The 20,066-nt window shown below is 39.0% G+C and overlaps 1 protein-coding gene across 8 annotated transcripts in view; it reads right to left on the reverse strand.

The window, feature by feature from the left end:
• Positions 1 to 20,066, reverse strand: part of grid2 (glutamate receptor, ionotropic, delta 2) — a 250,138-nt gene that overhangs the window by 181,348 nt on the left and 48,724 nt on the right. For all 8 annotated transcript variants that reach the window (XR_013300387.1, XR_013300389.1, XR_013300388.1 and 5 more), the window contains one exon: positions 8,875 to 9,030. Coding sequence is in view for 4 of the 8 variants with exons in the window: in XM_077601419.1 (XP_077457545.1) it covers positions 8,875 to 9,030 (156 nt within the window). In the remaining 4 variants the exon portion in view is untranslated. The remainder of the gene's footprint in view (positions 1 to 8,874; positions 9,031 to 20,066) is intronic.

Here is a 20,066-nt window from a genome sequence, read left to right on the forward strand (position 1 = left end):
TGAATTAACTAATTAATGAATACATTGACCTAAAAAGGTGACAAACTAAACTTTCATTTGTATTATTAGACACGAAGCTGAATGAACTATATTAAAACAAGAATGATAGCCTATCTTGTTTCAGTCTCTGACACAAGCATAAGGCAACACACAAACACAGGAATTATAGTGTTTTAATACACATTAATGGGGTCTATTCTCAAGGGGTAGGGTATTGTGTGACTAATTCATTACTATTCTGTGCATACAATCGAGACAAGTTGAGGCAGGGAATTTGGAGGCAGGAAAAACCTGGAGCCTAAACAGAGGAAGAGATTCAGCACTCTTTTCCGCTCTCAACTTGTTCCATCAAGTGTCTTTGGCTCTCACTTGGTTTTCAATAGTCAAAAGGATTTATACCTCAGAGAAATGATCACAATTTTGCTCCACACACTATTTGTATTTGTTCTATGTCCAAAATGATTACTCTTACAATGCATAGTATGTTTGAGGGGAGCATTGATTTTCTTTGTTTAGTTTTGTATTTAATGTGTTTTTATATCTACATTAAGTTGGGAACCCTGCTTTTCACAGGCTTACATTCGCCCATCCACACACCAGTAAGCACTGGCTGCCATCTCCCCTGGGAGCCACTTAGGTATCTAGTGTACTTCAACAGTGGGCAGTTAGAGCCAGAATTCAACTGCTCACCCTGCAGTCACTGAATGACTCACTATTTCCTTTTTTGATTCCAGCCCCAGAACACAGAGGACAAGATTCATTGACCTGCAAAACAGCTACAGTTTCCGAAAAACTCTTCGTGCTAGTGATATTTTGAGATGGGCTATTGGGGCAGTGATGGTGCTGATAGTTCTCCATAACCTTTACACCTTCCAAGATTTTATTTCCTGGTAGCGGGTCGCAGGAGAGCAAGATTAAAAGACAGATAGTTCGCACTGCTTTTTCGCTGGAAAAATGCACAATGAACACACAAACACTATTGATTTCAAGTAGTACGCACAGTTGCCGAAAACCTTTCATTCATTCATTTTCTGAACTGCTTATCCTCAAAAGGGCGGCAGGGCATGGTGGTGGGGAGAACATGCAAACTCCGCACAGTGAGGAGCCACCTGGGCTCGCACCCTCGACCCCAGAACCGTGAGGCCGACACGCTAATCACTACACCACTGGCCCGGGCCGCCATGTCTGAAACCATACAACATTAATTGTTCTGCCTCCACACCTGGTGACTTTAAACCTTAAAGACTTTGCATTCACAGCTTAGAATTTTATAGCTTTTCTGAAGTCAAAAACACATCAGATTTCCAGACAGAGTAAACAGGATAAAATCTGATAAGATGGCTGCAGTCTTGAACATCATACCTATAATTTAAGCATGTTTTATTTCCATTTCTAATATTACCGAAGATGGTACCTGTTCTGTTTTGAGCAGTTGCCATGTCTCATACTGTTAGGTATGGGTCTAAAATATTCTAATGGGAACATATTGCACGCTAGTTAAACAGGGAGTTTGCCTCTCTGCATGCCGAGCAACAAGTAAACAAGAAGTGTATTAAAAAAGGAACCTGTTTCTAAAAATATGTACTGTAGATATAACAATCTCTTGAATTACCATGAGGCTAATCAGTGGGAAGCATTGCCATTGTTTGATTTAGCTTCTCATAAATCGACAAAAGATATTTTTAGAAAATAAAATCTTTTTTTGAAAAATTAATGAACTCAACTGGATAATTTTCATGGTACCCTATGCATATCACTCAGCAGAGCACCCGGGACTTAATGTTTTAGAATGGCAGAAAAAAAGAAACAAGAAAGCTTGACATTTGTGGAAGAAAGAACAAAAGAGTAACCCTGCAAATTACACATGGCATTTTATGCTTGTGCTCCTTCTGCTGGATGTCAGACGCATCAGCAATGCATGTTTATCGCCCAAAGGATGCGGACAAAACAGTGGCGCAGAGCTGCAAAGTACTTGAGCTATTATTGACATTTCCACATGAGATCACCGTGAGATCAAATCAAATCAGTATGCCTTAAATGTCCTCCCAGGTGACAAAATGACTATAGTCACCATTGCTCTTTCATTCGCTTTATTGAACATGCAACAGTCAAACAAAGACTGTGTCTGCCACCAGCTCGTCTGCTTAGTTCCACTTTTCACTTCCCTCGGCCCAGCTTGCCTCATAAAGGGATACACCCTTTTTTCAGACATCCATCTACACGGCAGCATGATTTAGGCAGATTTAATTTATTAATTAACAAACCAATGAATCAATATACCCTAAATTCCCAGTGGTTCAACCATGACATTTTTCTTGTATTATTCTTTTAATTCATGTAAAAAAAAAAGCCTTTCACATGTTAAATCACTTTTCTTTCGTATTGACTGAATGCAAGGGATCGTAAAACCCCATATCAGTTTTAGTCAGTTCTGAGGTCTGAAACTGCAATAAATATAAAACCTCCTTGCAGACTGGAAAACAGTCTCCCATTTCATCGATGTCTAAACGGTGGAAAACGCAAAATTTTGTTTTGATAGAACTTGCTGTAGTTTTTCACAGACCCTTTGAGGTTTACAAAGTTATCAAGTGGCTTAAAAGTAACACCAAACTTTGAGAGCCGTACTCGGCCACTTTGAGAGCCATACTCGGCCACTTTTCTCTTTCTCTAGATAATTCCTTAGCACAAACATGCTGTCAAGGCACGGGTGCGAGGAATAAAATCTGTAGGTGCTGAAATGCAAAATGGATTCGGGGAGCTGTTAAAGGTAACTGACATCCCTTGAGATGGGCACATTGAAAAAAATGGGTCTCCCATTAAATGGTTGTGGTCTCTGCAGAGCAGCGATAAAATAGGAATAGATTAGATGTCCCACAAGGACAAAATGGAGATGCTCTTTTAGGAGTTTACAACAGGCATGATGTCCCCAAAGAAAATTGTGATAAAATCTCATATTTATAAATGGCATACACATGAAAACTGGAGGGCCATACGTATTAAACTGACAAAACATTGCAATGTCATAACCACTGCAATCCCAGGATAATACATGTCAAATATTTTATCTTTGAATGTCCCCAGAGTATCTCCTGGACCAATACTTCCATCCTCTTCACCCAGTTTTCACTTCTTGACTCATCAGCTCCTCATTAACCAACCATAAAACATATCCTAATTATGTTGTATCACACCCACGTTTCTGTATATTCTTACTGATCAGAGGCTGATGGTGATTCAGCATTGACTTTACAAAGCCTTTATGTTGATTTTCCCTCACACTCCAGTACGTCACTGTTCCTGTCACCAACATATTTTATAAGCCTCACATGAGTCATACGACCATCAATGTAAAACAGGAAAGTTAATTTAAACCTCAGTGTCATTACTGTTTCTCCTGTCATCGTGCCGTTTTTATCCATAAATCTTTTCTCTTACATGCAGCCTTTTCATTCCACTTTTTTACCACTCAACTGTCACTCATTCATCTCATTTACTTTCTACTTGAATATAACACCACTATGCCATATATCTTCTTGGTTTTAAATTGTGCCTGCCTGGTAGGAAAGGAGGATGATGATGAGTGATTTTTGAATACATTAAGAAACACAACAGACACACAAAAGAAAGCTGTTGGGGACTTTCAGATATGACATTTTTTTTAAAGAATTAAACAAATTCCAACGGAAGATAAATTAATGCCGACGGCAAATTAACACCATGAATAAACATATTTAAAATAAAATAAAATTCCCTCATATAGATAGGTTGCACGAAAGTTGAATGTAAATATTAGACAAGGTAAACAAAGTAAACAGCCAATTGGAGGGCACGTATAGACAAGCAATAATTCATACTTGCATTAACGCCTACAGTCCTCTAACAGGCGGTATTTTGGAACAGCTTAAAAATTACATTTTTAGAATGTGGAAAGAAGCCCAGATATTTGAAAGAAACTGATGCAAGCACAGAAATAAACATTAACATTTCACACAGAGGGCCAGAGCGGAGTTTGAACCCTGAGCTTCAGAACCGAGAGGCAGGCACCAGAAAATTGGACTTGAGTCATAGGGACTCAGACTCGAGTAAACCTGCAAATTTGTTGACTTGTGCCTCAACTTGGACTTGAAGGAAAAAAATAAACAGCCTCAGACTTTATTTGCATTGGCTTGAGTGTCCAGTGAAAAATGCGGAAAATGCCTAATCTAAGACTGCATACCACGATTGGTAAACAAGAAGACACCACAATTAACTTTGCCTGCATCATTAGTAATTTCAACAAGCACGTTAGACAAGAGCTAACATCACACTGTTTAAAGTAAGCTGACAAAACGTCTACTTTACCCCCTTCAACTAATTTGTGTGTAAATGTGTGTAAGTGTGCTGTAAATAGTGAATGGTACTTTGGCCTTTTGTACTATTAAATGCCTCCATTTCACAAGTCTATAGATTGCAAAAATGTCTGTTAAAAGCCTTATGATTTATGTTTGCTGAAGTAATATCTTTTGAGTCTTGTGAGAGTAGGTTTTATTATTTTACATTCCGGGACAAGGCAGTGATGCACGATGGCAGCTAAAGGTGTGCGATGGTGATATTAGATGGTTACATGTTGACGATCTCATATAGCTAACAACAAGGTCCTTCTTATGGCTGCCTCAAATGACATAAGCAAGCTGTGACAGCTATTTGTTAAGTGATGCATTGTTTTTGGACACTTCAAATGTGTGCCGCAATTATATGCTTCAATTCTGCACCATTTGGTGGTGACAGTGTTCTGACAAGTTGTCCACAACACATAACACAACACAAAGAACAGCCCCGCACACTCTCTCTCTCAATTGTGCCAATGCGTCAGTATGCACGCACACACACACACACATAGCCAAGCCAGACGTCATTGATAAATTCGTCTTCCGGGCTAATGGATAATGGATATGGATAATGATTCAGAAACAGTTTTTGTCTGTAGCACTCTAATCTGATTCTGGGTATGAGAAAACCCCAAAACTGGCCAAGTACGCAAGAGTGACGAAGACAAAGAAACAAAGCCCTTTTAAGAGAGTTTAAATGAGATGCTTATTTATAAAGAACCCTGGCAGTCAAATGGTACAAGAGGGAGTTTTGTGCAACAGTCAAAGCTCAGTAGGATCAGGAAGGAAACGTTTAAATAGAGCTGTATTATGCAAATGAGCGACCCATCAACAGATCACTCCCAAATTGATTGCATGCATGGCCACACACTCCAGAAATGTCCCGCTTGTTTCTTCCCAGCTGTCACATGGGGGACTCCACTACACAAAACAGCATGTTGCTTCCTGCTAACATTTTTTATTTTAAATAATAATAAAATAAATAACTTCATGAGTCATCACATTTCACATGTAAAAGACCGGGGCTCTCAATACTACCTCCTAAACATTTTAAAATGATAAAAGTAGACTTTTTATTTTTTAGGAAATGTGTTAAAAGTATTCAGAGACTAAAAATTTATGTAAAGGCATTACCCAACTTGCATTATTCGTGAGTTGGGTCTTTCTTAAGGTGAGGTATAACTGTATTTTAGGCTTCAACCAAATCAATGTAGGCTCCTTTTTCTGAAAGAGGAATCCTTCAAGCAAGAGGAAATAGTACACATCTTAATCCTATGGACGCCCGATTGCAGGATTAAGAGCACAGGTCAACATCGACAGCATCCGACAAATATTAAAGTGGCATACAGCGATCTCTGCCAGCACAGGTACACAAAAGCCAGGTGTAAGACAAGTCTTGGATGCAGACCTTCAGCAGGATATCCTCGCATGAGGGCCCGAGCATGTGCCAAAACAAAAGGCTCATAGCTACAGCTGCCAGGCTAAAGAGAGTTATGTCAGATGAAGCTGGAAGAAAATGAAAACAGGAAGAGTACTGCCTCTTGAACAAGGTTTTAAGTCTTCCTCATATCAGATGATTAAGTGACCTGAATGATTGACCTTTTTACATCCATACTATGACTGGCCGTTTTGTAAATTGGATTATTTAACTGTCAATAGTTCAACTCAAGCCCAAAATTATTTAAAGTTGGAGTCTGGGTGTCTTTTAAAAGTTTATTTTTCAAGCAAACCCACACTAACTGTGTACTCATCAAGTCGGCAAAGATTCATTTAGTTATTCCCATCACACTCGAATGTTCCCTCCAGCCTGAAGGCAGTCACTTCATGCTGACTTTAGCACTATAATTCCTCTCCAGTTCCACTGCCACAACTGATAAACTGAAAAGATGAAAAAATATATATATTTTACAAACTAATCCTTTGAAACTTTAATTAAAGCCTTAGCAAGATGAAGCATTCTTATTATCATTGTTCACATACTCCATTTCAACTTATCCCTCATAATAGAGCTTCATAACCATGTGAAGACTACCCCGCTGTCAAAATCTTTTGTTTTTAATCCCGTCAACAACCGACTATGGGCATATTTGTCAGGTTAAGATCAAAGAAGAACTAATGAAAGATATGTTGATAGATAGAAGATACATGGGTTACGTAAGGTGCATTTGTCAAGCTGCTAGCAGATTTAAATGTAGCTTCACTTTACTAATCCTTTCTCAATACCCCCTGGCTCTCCTGAGTTTCCAACCAAAGCAATACTCTCCAGCAACAAATCTGAAGGTTATGCACTATTACCAGTTACCACCCAGAAGACTCAGTATCCAACTCGTTGCCAGGCAATCGCAGGACAAAAATGCACAATTTGGAAAATCTAGAGTAGTGGTGGGCAAACTATTCCACAAGGACCACAGTTGATGTGGGATTTTAACCCAACCCATCCAGAGGACACCTTTTGACAAATCTGGTGTCCTACAAGTGCAATTGGTGGATAGCAGTCAGGTGCTTCATGTTTCCATGGAAACCTCATTGGGTAAACTGTCTTTACTGGATTTTGTTGGAACAGAGAGCAGAAGCCACTGTGGCCCTTGAGGCCCACTCCTGATTTAAAGTTTCTTACCAAAAGCAATACTAACCAAAAGCAATACTCTTTTTGCAAGTATTAGGTTACTATCAAGATACCGGACAAGCTGTGTTCATGCTTCTATAAATAAAGAAAGTTAAAAGACTGTCAGAACTGCAATGAGTTGTAGTGGAATAAGGTGGTTAAGGTTCATCCATTTTGCACAGTCACAACTCAGAGATTTTTTTTATTTAAAACATGGTGAGAACATTGATATTTTTAATAAAACTCAAACATTTTAATTTACTGTGTGTTCTAAATAAATTGGAAAGGCACAATTTGGCATTTGCCATTGTTTTGCCCAATAATATAGGAAATATTTCCATAATTGCCGTATGCATGTTTGCTTATAGTACTTGAATGTACCTGGTGTGTCAAGTGCAAAAGAAAAACAAGCCAAGACAACTATTGATTTCCCTCCCCTGCAGGTCTCCCTCTTCACACACTACTCCCTCACCACCTGCTTTCCCATAGGCAGTTATCCAATTAGGCGATCCTTATTGCATAATCAATGGCGACACGGACACTGACATGTATGCCACACACGTGTGTACAGACAGCTAACTTCACCTGTTTTTGCAAGTATTAGGTTACTAGTATCAAGATACCGGACAAGCTGTAGGGGGTGAAATTTAAATGGAACTGACAGGTGTACACCCACAATTAAGTAAGATGATTGGGTGGGACTTCTTGCAATACAGTATGTCAAGGCTGAAAAACACATACATGTACTTCTTTTTTTCCCCCAAGCACAATATTTTTCTTTGACAGGATTTTGATCCCTACAAATATTACTAAATAGTTTAGTGTTTAATTAAAGTAATAATCTGTAATCTGTTTGTTTTTCTCTGTATTTATCTTAATAGACTGGAAGAGCAAAATGCACCAGCTTTTTTTTAGTTATTCTTTCCCCCCCAATTTTTCCATATATCCTAGTGGAGGTGGATCATGTAGACAGAGTGGGGGTGGTGGTCATAAACAAAAATGCACTCCCTACTGATTAAAAAAAATCATATATTTTAACCACAATGATACAAGGTAGAACTATAAGAATTAAGTAGTAATTTCGCCCCCAGGAAATAGATTTAAAGAGAACATTTTAAGAGGATAAAGTTGTAAATATTTGATGGTGAAAAGTATTTTTCCCACACAAAATGGCGTAGAATTATGAGAATGCTGCAATAATGAAAGATAATTAGTTCAGTCAGGATTCCCTCAAAGTTTACCATCCACATCTCCTGTGTTATTAGAAGGATAACCAGAATCTCTTAAAATCAATTAATCCACAGTACTTGCCCTTTATTGGGTGGCATTTGAACTGGAGTATACAGATGAAATATTCTCGCCGTGAGGTTAGCTAATCACTAATTCTCAGGTTTGAAAAGAAAGAAAAAAAACAGAAGCATTTCCAAAAACGTGTCCATAATAGATCCACAGTCAAATTATGTTACGTAACCCATTGACAGAGTAAATCACTCCCTTTATCATTCATTAAATAGTACCAGATAAAGGAATTTAGGAGGCTGCCATAAAAAAAGTAAGGATTGACTTTGATGTGTTCAGGAACATCAAAAGTCCCTAATTCTTTTCAAGCATCAGTGAGGAATCTTTTGGCCCCCTTTTTTATCCCTTGAATTGAGGACACAATTACAAACTTGTATAAAAGTGTAGGAATGAACACTTTAGACTCATCTGGTAGTAGCACAACATACTATGATAATCAGATTTTCATGAGATTAACAGATATATTTCACCGAGGAAAATTTGAAATATTAGTTAGTGAAGAAAGTATAGTTTTACCTTGACGTTGACATCAGCAAACTAGTGAGGGCTGCATCAACAACACCACACCAAAACAAAAACAAAAAACAATGTGGAGCTCCTTACCTTCTTGTACAGCCTGGAAAGGGTTGTTTCCATCCACGAATTCAACAGAGATAGTGATCTTCTCTGTCTCCAAGATCTCATTGTTCAGGTTTAGGTCTGCCACCGCAAGGCGAAACGCCTCATCATCTTTCCGTGCCGCCTCGTCAAAGATGGCGCCTACAGACAAAAATCAGAAAAAGATCAAATCATTGCTGAAATATACTCGATTTGTGCTTTTTTAAATTAATTGCATGTGTTCGGCAGAATATAGTACAGTATGAGCACAAAAAAAAAGAATAATTTCCTTGCACTCGTCATTACCCACAAACCAAAGGAGCACTAATTGTATTAGTCGAGGTGCAGTCAAGTGCTAAGTGTGGAGTGTGTGCACGTGTATGTGAGAAAGCAATTGACTGAGGGTTATATTAATAACCAAAAAGGTTATACTCGCTAATTAAGTTGGTAGAGCTGGCTCTGTAATTGGTGTTCCATTGCTCAATGGAAAAAGTCTAATGTCTCGCAGGATAAAGCAAATTCCTCTGAATTTCCAAAGAGATTGCGAAGATAATGCTTTTTGATATAATAAATGAAAATTAGGAAATCTAAGAAAACACCACATCCTTTAAAACCTTTAAGTCGATTTTATTGGTCATGGCAAAATTTGCACCTAGAATGGTTCTAGGACAAAAGGGTCGATTCCTAATCCTTGGGCAACACTGAATTCTATTTTGCTCACCAGTGGGTTGGCAACAGCACAAATGTGTGTGTGCATACTTGTGACCAGCATGTGTGTGAAAGTAAGTTGCGTTTGCTTGAATCCAAATTTAGGACAATGTTTAGCTGGCAGCCGATCAATGTCCAAAAGACACCAAATTAAACTGAAGATTGAATGAATGCCAAAGTATTATCTCAAAGTGTCAGAATGTATGCATTGAGCATGGTCACACATGGCACAGAGTGGGAGATATGAAGTGCCACACAGAAACAGAGGAAGATGAATATGTTGCTCTTTCTGGAGGGGTAACAAAAATGCAATGCACTAGACTATTCTAGATGACCATTAAATTGGAATTTGGGCATGAAATAATGTTTGTCTACACAGTATGGAAGCTAGAATTAACTAACAACATACACACCAGAGTAAACTGGGATAGGCTCCACCCCCACCAATTACACTAGTCAAGCAAGATCAAAAACCATGGATGGATGGCTTATGCCATATATTATGTCTGTGAATAAGGTAAGTGTACTGTTAACATTTTTTATATTGACTTACGGACCCTCCACCTGATACTGCTCTCTATTTTATTATCTTTTCTTGATCCAAAATATTCACCCTTTATGTTTGTTCTATGTTGATAACTTCGTTCCATGTCCTAACTCACTTTGCACTATTTCTAATTAACCTCCAGAAGGACAATTCAAGTTTGAAAAATAAGACATCAGTTTGAAGGCTGCCGAATACTTCATGCTAAATGCTGCTTCATCAGAAGTCCTCATGAAATATGCATCCTTCAATAATGGGAACCATCAGTTCTTGGCAACAGTAAACACCTACTCTTTGAATGAGTATTTGTTCTTTGAACAATTGCAATGTAATATAGATGAGCAGGAACCAACTTGCAGTGAAATTGCTCTGCTACTGCCATCAATTTGTTCTTCATCACACATATGCTAACTATAATTAACTGACACAATTAGGATTCCATGCACACACTGTAACAGGGTATATTCCTGAACCCTTATTTTACTTAAAAATCATATAACATAAATAAAAAGAACAGAGCTGCAAATAAAATGATTGTAATAAGTGACTAACAAGTGAACCTTTTTTTTAATTTATTGATCCGTGAAGTATAATGTTGCAAAATGGGGTGGGGGCTAGACTGCTGTTTCTCATCCCTGAATGCGAATATTGACAGTATGAGGAGTTGAAAGTTCATCTCTTCTCATCTCATTTTCTGAACAGCTTTATTCTCATTATGGTTGTGGAGGGTGCTGAAGCTATTCCCATCTGACTCCAGGACAGAGGTGAGACACGCTGAATTGACATGCATGGTAGGCTGATTGGACACTCTAAATTGCCCCTAGGTACAGGTGTGAGTGCATATGGTTGTCCGTCTGCTTTTGCCCTGCGATTGGCTGGCCACCGATACCGGGTGCCCCCCCCCCCCCCCCTCTCTGGCCCGAAGTCAACTGTGATAGTCTCCAGCACTCCCCGCGACCCTAATGAGGATAAAGCAGTTAGAAGTCAGAAAATGAATGATGCAGCTAAAAAAAAGCGAGTTTCTTCTGAAACCAGCACTACCGGACAGTAATCAACTGACTACACTTTTAAGACACCAGATGAGTGAAAATGCATCCTCTTCTCCGGTTGGAACGGAAACCTGCACCCTCTGCGGCCTTTGAGGACCAGTTTAAATACTCGTCTACTAAATGATCAGCCTTTTAGACATTTTATTTGACAAAGTCACATTAATTCTTTTATTGTGCTGCTTATCCTCATGAGAATGCAGATTGTCCCAGTTGTAAACAAAGTTATTGGGATTATTGCAATGAAATAAGTTGTCTATTATTTCACACTGATTATTATAGTCAAGAGCATTCAAGAGAAATTTGAGTTTACTTTTTTTCCCCAAAGTCCTTCACATTATTGCTTCCATTTACATCAGTCAGAATCTTCTACATTGTAGTGGATTGCACGCCAATTGAAGTTCTGGACCTTTCCATTGGGAAAAATTCAAGCATCCCTCTCTTGCCTAAGGCCATTTTAACAACATGGACGTGAATAAATAGATTACAAGACCAACCGTTTTGGCATTGCAGGCAAGACATCAGATGGTAATGTGTTAAAGATGTCAACTGAGAAATCAAGAATAATGACTTGACGCCTGCACGGAGGCTGATGTACAGCCGGTGGCAGAATACAGAAGAGCTTGTCATTTTGTGTGGATGATTAAAGTGTGGAAGTTGTAGAGAAAGAATATGAATGAGCAATGTGATCATTCTGTATGGTTCAACCTAGAGATGAACGGAAAATCTATGCTCCAAAACATGAAGTTGCTTTGGCGCAAGCTTATACTAGCTAAGGAGTATGCACTTCTCTTAAAGCGCACTCAAGCAGTTAATGAGGGTGTGCTGGCTCGGTGATCCTTTCGCACATAAAGAGAAACAGCTCCCACGATATTCTCTTCCCACCTTTACAGCTTTTTTGTTGCCCCTGTTCTAACGAGTTTGGCTAGTTCATCGAAGTATGCTCCCTGTTTGCCCAAAGGAGTCGTCATGGCCGCAATAATCAAAAAAACGCAGAGTAGGATCATCGCTATTATTACCACATATAATACTATACATGTTTCCGCGCCTATACAAAAATACAAGTACACACGTACAATTATCAAGAAATGTATTTATTAAATATTACAGTTATAAGCATATGAAGACTAATATATTAATATCTAAATATAATATATATATTTACAAAAATGTAAATACTTTAAATACTGTACTCACAGTATTCCTTCCCGCTTGATATAAATAAATAAAAAACAGGTTAATGGGAGTTTCAGTCCAAGCCCTTGAAGGGGAGCCCCCTTTCTTATTTTTTAAAGCATGAGGATGGTTGAACTTGTTGATTAAGGCTGGCTTTACCATGAAGCTAGCCAGCAGCATCCCCATACATGTAGGGCATCAGGCAACCCGTGTGAAACCTAGCACTTTCAGTTCATTTTTGAATAAGAATATCCGAGAAGGCATCCTCTTCCAAAAAACCCTTCGCTACCTGTTCCGGCCGGGTCGTGGGGTAGACCTCGCTCGCCGCTGTCACGTGCCGCCCAATCGCCGGCCGTACGGCCGCTCGAGGTGGTGCGCAAACACGTTGCTGTATGTAATGTAATGTATGTAACGACAGACTATTTATTTTATAAATATGTTCCTCACTGATCAATTCAAGTATATATGTATGCACGAAAACATCAAAGTAGAATATTAATGACAATACCAGATAATAGCTGCGCTCTATATAAGCTGCTGTCAGCAACGGGAGCTTACTTTAGTAGCCCAACTCGACAGAATACCGGAAATTTGTCCACACTTCTCTCTCCAATAAGTAACATGGTATAATACGGCAAAAATATTTTTAAAAAGAAGAAATGGACAAAAACAGCCAATAAAGTCTCAGAACCTTAAGGGTTCAGTGGATTAATGAAGAAATCCCCAAGGGAACCTGCCTAGTGCAAAGGCGGAATCTCTCCTTTGCCATCTCTCGCTCACCCCTTTTCATCACAGGTTCTACATTAATTTGTCCCATCATTAAGGACGCAAGGGGCCAGCAGAAATTTCTAGCCATAGTTCACTTCGCAGCGGAGTCTTTTGTCAAGTTGTCACCATAGCTCTGCCAAGGTCATTGTTAATGCCAGAATGTGTCTTTTCCCCCGAAGTAGTTGAGTTCATCTTCATTCGCGCATTGCAGACTGCTACTGCTGATAGCCTTGGTTTTGCCTCCTCCAATACGAATGAGATTTAGGTGGGTGGAAACTCTCTAGACCCTGCCCCCTATCATTAGCCAACAGCTCAAGCACTATCTAAAAGTAGCCAATTCACCGAACGGTCAGTCACCAGTCTGTCACAGTGACAGATCCCATTAACCAAAGGACGGAAAGTTGATGGCTTTGTTTCTGCCTGCAGTCACATTGTCGAGCAGTTGCCTGTGGGGTTAAGTCTAGAGAAAAATATATGTAAGCACAAGATAGGCGACAGTGAAACACAATCCAATTTTAAACACTGTTGTGACCAATGTCAGCAAAGGCCTGAGTATCAGAGAAATCTAATCTGGGTTGATTAAGTTCTTGTATCAACTACAACTGGGGTGTCCAAGCTAGTCCTCAAGGACTGTTGGTGCAGGTTTTTGTTCCAACCAATACACCAGCGATGGTTAAACCAATGCGGTCTCAGCTGAAATAAGCAGCACCTGACTGTTATAAACTGATTTATACTTGTATGCAGAGGCAGACTTTAGGGGTGTGCTGGGGGCATCAGCGGACCTAGGCCCGAGCCTGTAGGGGTCCCAGTTTTATGGCCTAAAGGTGGCGTGTTTCGGCAAAAGAAGAGAGTATAAAAGAAACATAAGATGTTGTTCAGAGCAATTATTTTGTTTTTCAGTTTTGAAATGACTCAGTCCTACCCCCCCACAAATAAAACCTCACTGTGAACCACCTCCATAGCTTATTAAATCAAGGGGCACGTTGACACTCATCGCAGTCGAGCCTTATTCACATTCTTTAGCCACCATTTAGATGACACCATATTGGTGAAAAGCCATCCGATTGAAGAGTTTAGCCCTGAACCCAACGTGGAGACATTCCTAAAGTTAAGATGTGTCAATTTAGAAAATTAGAAAGATCGTTTTTTGCGTTACACTGTTGCCGCACTCATACATGGTGGCAGTGTTGAAATTTTGCTGGCCAAAAAGAAATATACATGCTAAATGACAGAACAATACAGCAATATGTTGTAGGAACGAATAGGCTCAATAAGCATAAAAAAAACTCATTGTCGTAATTAGATAAAAGAAAATATGTAATTTAACAAAAGAAGTAACACAATGCAGCTTTTAAAGCATTTAAAAGAAAGTATTGTAGAGTTAGTGTATAACTACATTCATTGAGCTTCTCCTAAAACCACATTACCGCCTGCATAAGAATTGATTTGTCGAACTTGAAATTTTAGCTTCGGCTCTCTTTTTTTTTTCTTTCAATATTTCTTTCCTCCATGACTTAACCTCTTGTGATTTCTTCCTCCCTAGCTTTAATGCAGAACCCTCTTCTCTTCATTGTACTTTTCCTCCTCATAGTTGTCTCTAGCATATATTCATTTCCTTCCAACAATCTTCCGTCAGCCCTCAATTTCCTTCAACACCTTCTGCCCCCCCTTCTGCTCTTCCTCTTTTTCCTCATTTACATTACTTCTTTTTTCTTCAACAAAGCACTCCAGCTCTTTCTCCACATTTTTCTACACATACTGACATTATTCTTCTCATTCTCCTTGTTCAAAAGCTTTCTACTGGAATGACTCTTGCCTCAGCACATATACTCTAGTCCAGGGGTGGCAAACTCCGGTCCTCAAGGGTCTCTATCCAGTCTGTCTCCCTCCACCAATAAATTTACACCTGAATCAAATAATCAGGGTCATTATCCAGTTTTTGGAGCGCTTACTTGAGGAGTTGATCATCACAGCTAATCATCTACGACTGGTGCGACACCAAAACAATCTATTAATTTCACAAGACAATTCAAATCCATCAAATAGCTCAACGCTCAGAGAATTGTGCAACACCTTTGAATGTAAGCAGCTTTCTTTGGATAATCTAATTGGTTCAAAAATATGAAGTACTGTGCAGGTTAACATGGGTAATACAATAATGCTGTTATCTTTAGACTTAGAAGAGAAAAGCATAGTTTATAATCTAAAAATTATTTATCCATTCCTTGTTCCAAGTACCAGGAAATCATTTTATATGATTGGTAATATATATGAAACAGAAATCCTTTGTGTTATTATATTATTGTTTTATATTTATATTCGACACATGGCCCCTTTTCTAAATAAAATGTGACTATTGAAAAAAGGAAAGCGATGAAATGAATTGCCACTGGAATCACGCCAGACGAATAGCCAGTGATTCAGGCCTTTAATAGTTAGTTGGCTGTCTAAAGATCACGCCAGAAGAATAGCCAGTGATTCAGGCCTTTAATAGTTAGTTGGCTGTGTAAAGAAGTCTAATTATTACTAAGTCTAAGTATGAAACAGCCATACAGACATCTAAATTACCATTATTCTGCTCAGTGCAACACATGCATGAAATTTGGAGTTCAGACCTATTAAAGATGAATAATATAGAGCTTATCATCTTTCGAGTCATGGTTGGGTTGGAGCCTCTGCTCACTGACTTTGAGCAAGAGGCCATGAGAAAGCGTACATGAGCTCAGAAGAACATATAGAGACGAGAATCCAAACCCAAACTTCGTTTACAGACTCTCAAGCTTAGGACAAGCCCATCCTGGGCTCATAGGGCCCACCGTAGCCAGGTGTGGAGTGTTTCAGATCTATCCCACTTTCACCTCAAAACAGCTCTATTTCAGTGACACGGAAAGAGACATAAATAAGAGACCTAAAATAAGTAACATCTGAGCTCAGATTCAAAGCTCTAATCTCAGCACTATGAGACAGGTGTGCTAACCTTTTTTCCACCCTGTTGAAAAATACAGTACCACAGTTTGTACATTTAACTTTTTTATATGTATCCTCTCACACACCTTTCCTTTTCATCCATGATCCTCCACTGTCATCCACATCATCCTTTTTCATTCCTCACTCTCTCCTGCCCCATGGTTTTGTCCTCTACACCCAGTAAAATCCTTTAGACTCTGGAGGCTTTCTGGCAGAACTAGATCATAGCCTAAATAGCCATCCTCCTTGACCTTGAAGCAGCCAGCTGAAGTTGGCTCTGAGAGAAATTCACTCGATGCTAGAGTTGGCAAGAAATACAGTAAAATGCAGGGACTGTGCACACAAAAGAACCCAATAAAACAAAGGTAACCCACATAGATGCTCCCACGCACGCCAACATGCAGAGACCTCTCATAATGAAGCTATCTGCTCCTAATAAAAAGCACAGATATGTTTGATATATAGTAGATAGGAATTGGAAATAATGATGATTGAAAGAATACGGCAATTATCTTACCGCTTATATTCTCAAATTAACATTGTCTTGCCAACTCTATTTTTCTCATCTGCCCACACACCCACCACTTATACATCAGTGGTGGTGAGTTGTCTTCATTCTTCCTGCATGCTGGTTTGTCATCAATATATAAAAAAACCTCCACATCCAACTCACTGTTCAATCTGCTCCCTATGTACATTGCAACCTGGAAAAGTAGCGTCCTGCCTCAAAAATCAAAATAAATAGTTGGCCATGACCATCTATTGAAATGGGGAATCCAATTATTAATATGGTAATATCCCATTTTAGACACACCTGTCTAAATCAGCAAATGAACATTACAAAGTCTCCCCAAAATGATCCAACATACTAACCACTCGCCCAACGAGCCACCACAAAGATGCAGTTGTAATAAAAAAAATAAAAAATAAAGAAAAAAAGACAATGGCAATTCATCAACCCCTGTGAATGAAAAGTACCTGTCTGTTAAGCGGGATCATCGACTCTGTGAGGGCCATTTATTTCCCCGTTTATTTTGTGTCAGGTTGTCATGCAGATGAATGCAGAACAATCCCAAGAAGTGCTTATATCTGCAATGAGTACACATGCACACACTTCAAATGGTTCTTGGTTTATTAATGACTGTAGCAAGATGGGTGGCCCCTCTGAATCCAACGCCCACACAAAGGAGGGATCTGTACGTGTCTGTTCCAGACACACTTCTATACATATGCTTCCAAACTGTTTATTGTTGTAAGGGTAGCACTATATATCAAATTTAATGCCTTAATTACTCTAGTTTACAAACAGTTTACTCAAGATAGCATGAAAAAATTGCCTGTCTAGTTCAACAATTTTATGGTTAGATACAAATCGAACCAGCTTGGCTTTGGGGACTTCACTGTACAAGGGTAGTGAATACATTATGAGATTAGCACCACATGCAAATTAGCTGAGAGGGTTTCGAATTTGGTATTCCAATCTGTTTAAACAATCTGTTTTGAGAATTTCAAGGGATGGTATTCATTCATGGAGCTTTCATAAATCCTTGACATATTAGTGAATAGGCGCAACAGCTTTAGTCAGAAATATTCTCCCATGAATTTTTCTCATGTAGAAAGGTGGCAGTTATCTGACTCTGTTAATGGAGTAATTATATATAGAAAAAGTTAGGCCCAGTCTCTGTTGAACTACATTTTCATGCTTCTTTTGCTTTGTCATTATAGGTCTCCTGAACAACACGTTTCTCTGCAGGTCCCTTTTCCAGCTCCATCATTTGTAACTTTATTCCATAATGATGCGTTAGATACCTCAGAATGACGATTATTCAATGATAAGAATAATAAGTCATGCATACATTTGGAGATCAATCATCTGATCACGCAAGTTTCCAGCATTACAGTAAACTATGAGTCACCCTTCACTTGCACAGTGGATGTTGCTAAGGCCCACAGTGCTATTCTTGCATCATGCACACACCCTCGCATATGGGGAAAAAAATGCATCAAGCAGACGATAAGTGTCACTGATGTAGTGATACATTCGCCTGATTTTGGTGCAGACATCGAAGGTTCATTTCCAACACAGCAACCTTTTAATGTGGGTTGGAATATTAGTGTATCAATACAGTATGTAGATGTGCCCTGGCTGAACACCTGTTCAGAGTTTAGTCCACCTTTCATTTGAAGTCAGCTCTGTTGCAACTATGTACTGCAATGGACAGAAACTACAAAGGAAACACAAAAGGCCATCCCAGATTGCTGATTTAGTACTATAAATTGCACGGCCGCTGAAGGACAAACATTGAACTCAGAGAACAGGCAGTGCAAATCGAAAAGCCCTCCTGGGATTTTGTGACGGGTGCAACTTTTAATTTTCTTTTTATTGTCTGCTCCCTGTGAAAGAGCAAAAAAGGTAAAGCCGGGTGCCATAATTAGTCAGTTTGTTTAACGACACTGGAAAGCAAAGAAGGAAGGGAGTCAGCGCGAGGGCAAGAGGGGCTCATTTGACAACAGAGTGAGATAAAAGTTCCAATTAGTACATATTGCACAGTATTACTGTTAGGATGGAAAAAAAAAAAAATCTATATTGTCAAACTGGTCAATATATCACACTCAATGGGATGTATAAACTCATCTAAGTTTTAGGAAATCTACATGTAAGAGGGAGGAAAAAGGTCAGTGAAAACTGTAACTGTGGACTCAAGAGTGTACCACATTTTGACCTTTAGCGTCTGAAAACAATGACAGTTTGCCAGAACAGACTTGTTTACATCAAATGAAAGTCAAACACAATTCCAATGGAATACAAATGTGGATCGGATCACACATCAATATACTACCAAGCCTTATAGCAGAGCCTTATATTGGCAGACAGTAGATATTTGATGATTTAGCAAACATGGGTGAAAGGTTCAGAAAACCACTCGGATTGTGTTTACCCAGGGATTGACCATACAAAATGAATAAATGTATAAAACAAAGTGTCATTTGCTTGTGGTTGGTCTCATAATGTTAAAACATGAACAACAAAATCAAATGAAATTACAATTACACCAGGAAATTGCAGTAATTGATTAATCAGATAGTGAGGATATTTTTGGTTTCCATACATGGTAATAAATATGTTGAAATGGGTAGGTTTGGTCATAATTAAGACTTTTTTCAACCTACAAAGTTAAATCTGCTCAGATAGGCATGAAAGTGCAATGCTAACAACTTTGCACTTCTTGATTTTCCAGGTTAACTCTGGAAACCAACATTAAAAAAAGGCTTCCATCCTTTGCCTTCCAACCAGAGGAAGTCAAAGACTCCTCTCGTAACTATGTGTGCTCAACGTCTGTGCTCATGCACTTGTGAAACCTCAGGCACAATATATCCCAGATGATGCTTCAGAAAGCCCGAAAACATTTAAAAAGTAGAAGGCAGCTCTTTTTTCTTTCCTGACTGCACCATAGAGGGAGAAAGAGAAAGAGAGACAGTAGGGAAACAGTGACCCAGTTAGGGAAAATTTAAATAGGGATTCCATTTAGAGGGCCACATTAATTGGAGCAGATGCCTTCTCAATTATTAAGAGGCCTCCAAGGGTGTGAGCACGGGCTAAATTTATCCCATGTGGCTTTGACTGGGCTTGTCCGATCTCATACAGCATCTGCAGACAAAAAAAATGCATGGTGTTTCACACACCAGCATATACACTTCATTGCTACTGAGGCTCATGCTTAAAAAATGAAAACTGAAGTCGTGCTATTTTGTTGGAGTAAAATAAAAAAGAAAACAAACAACCTAGACTTCAAGTATTCCTGAGAGAAGAATCATTCCAAATTAAAATCTCCAAAGGAAGGCAGAATCTCAAAGGCTCGGTCTACTGTACCACAATCCATTTGAGGTTTAATGGTCTCTGGGTTTCCACAAATGTAGTAAAATGTACAAGTAACCAGAAAAGTAGACCCATGAGGAATACTCTGAACTCTGGCACAGGACAAAATGGG

Source organism: Stigmatopora argus, chromosome 5, assembly GCF_051989625.1.
Source record: "Stigmatopora argus isolate UIUO_Sarg chromosome 5, RoL_Sarg_1.0, whole genome shotgun sequence".
NCBI lineage: Eukaryota > Metazoa > Chordata > Actinopteri > Syngnathiformes > Syngnathidae > Stigmatopora > Stigmatopora argus.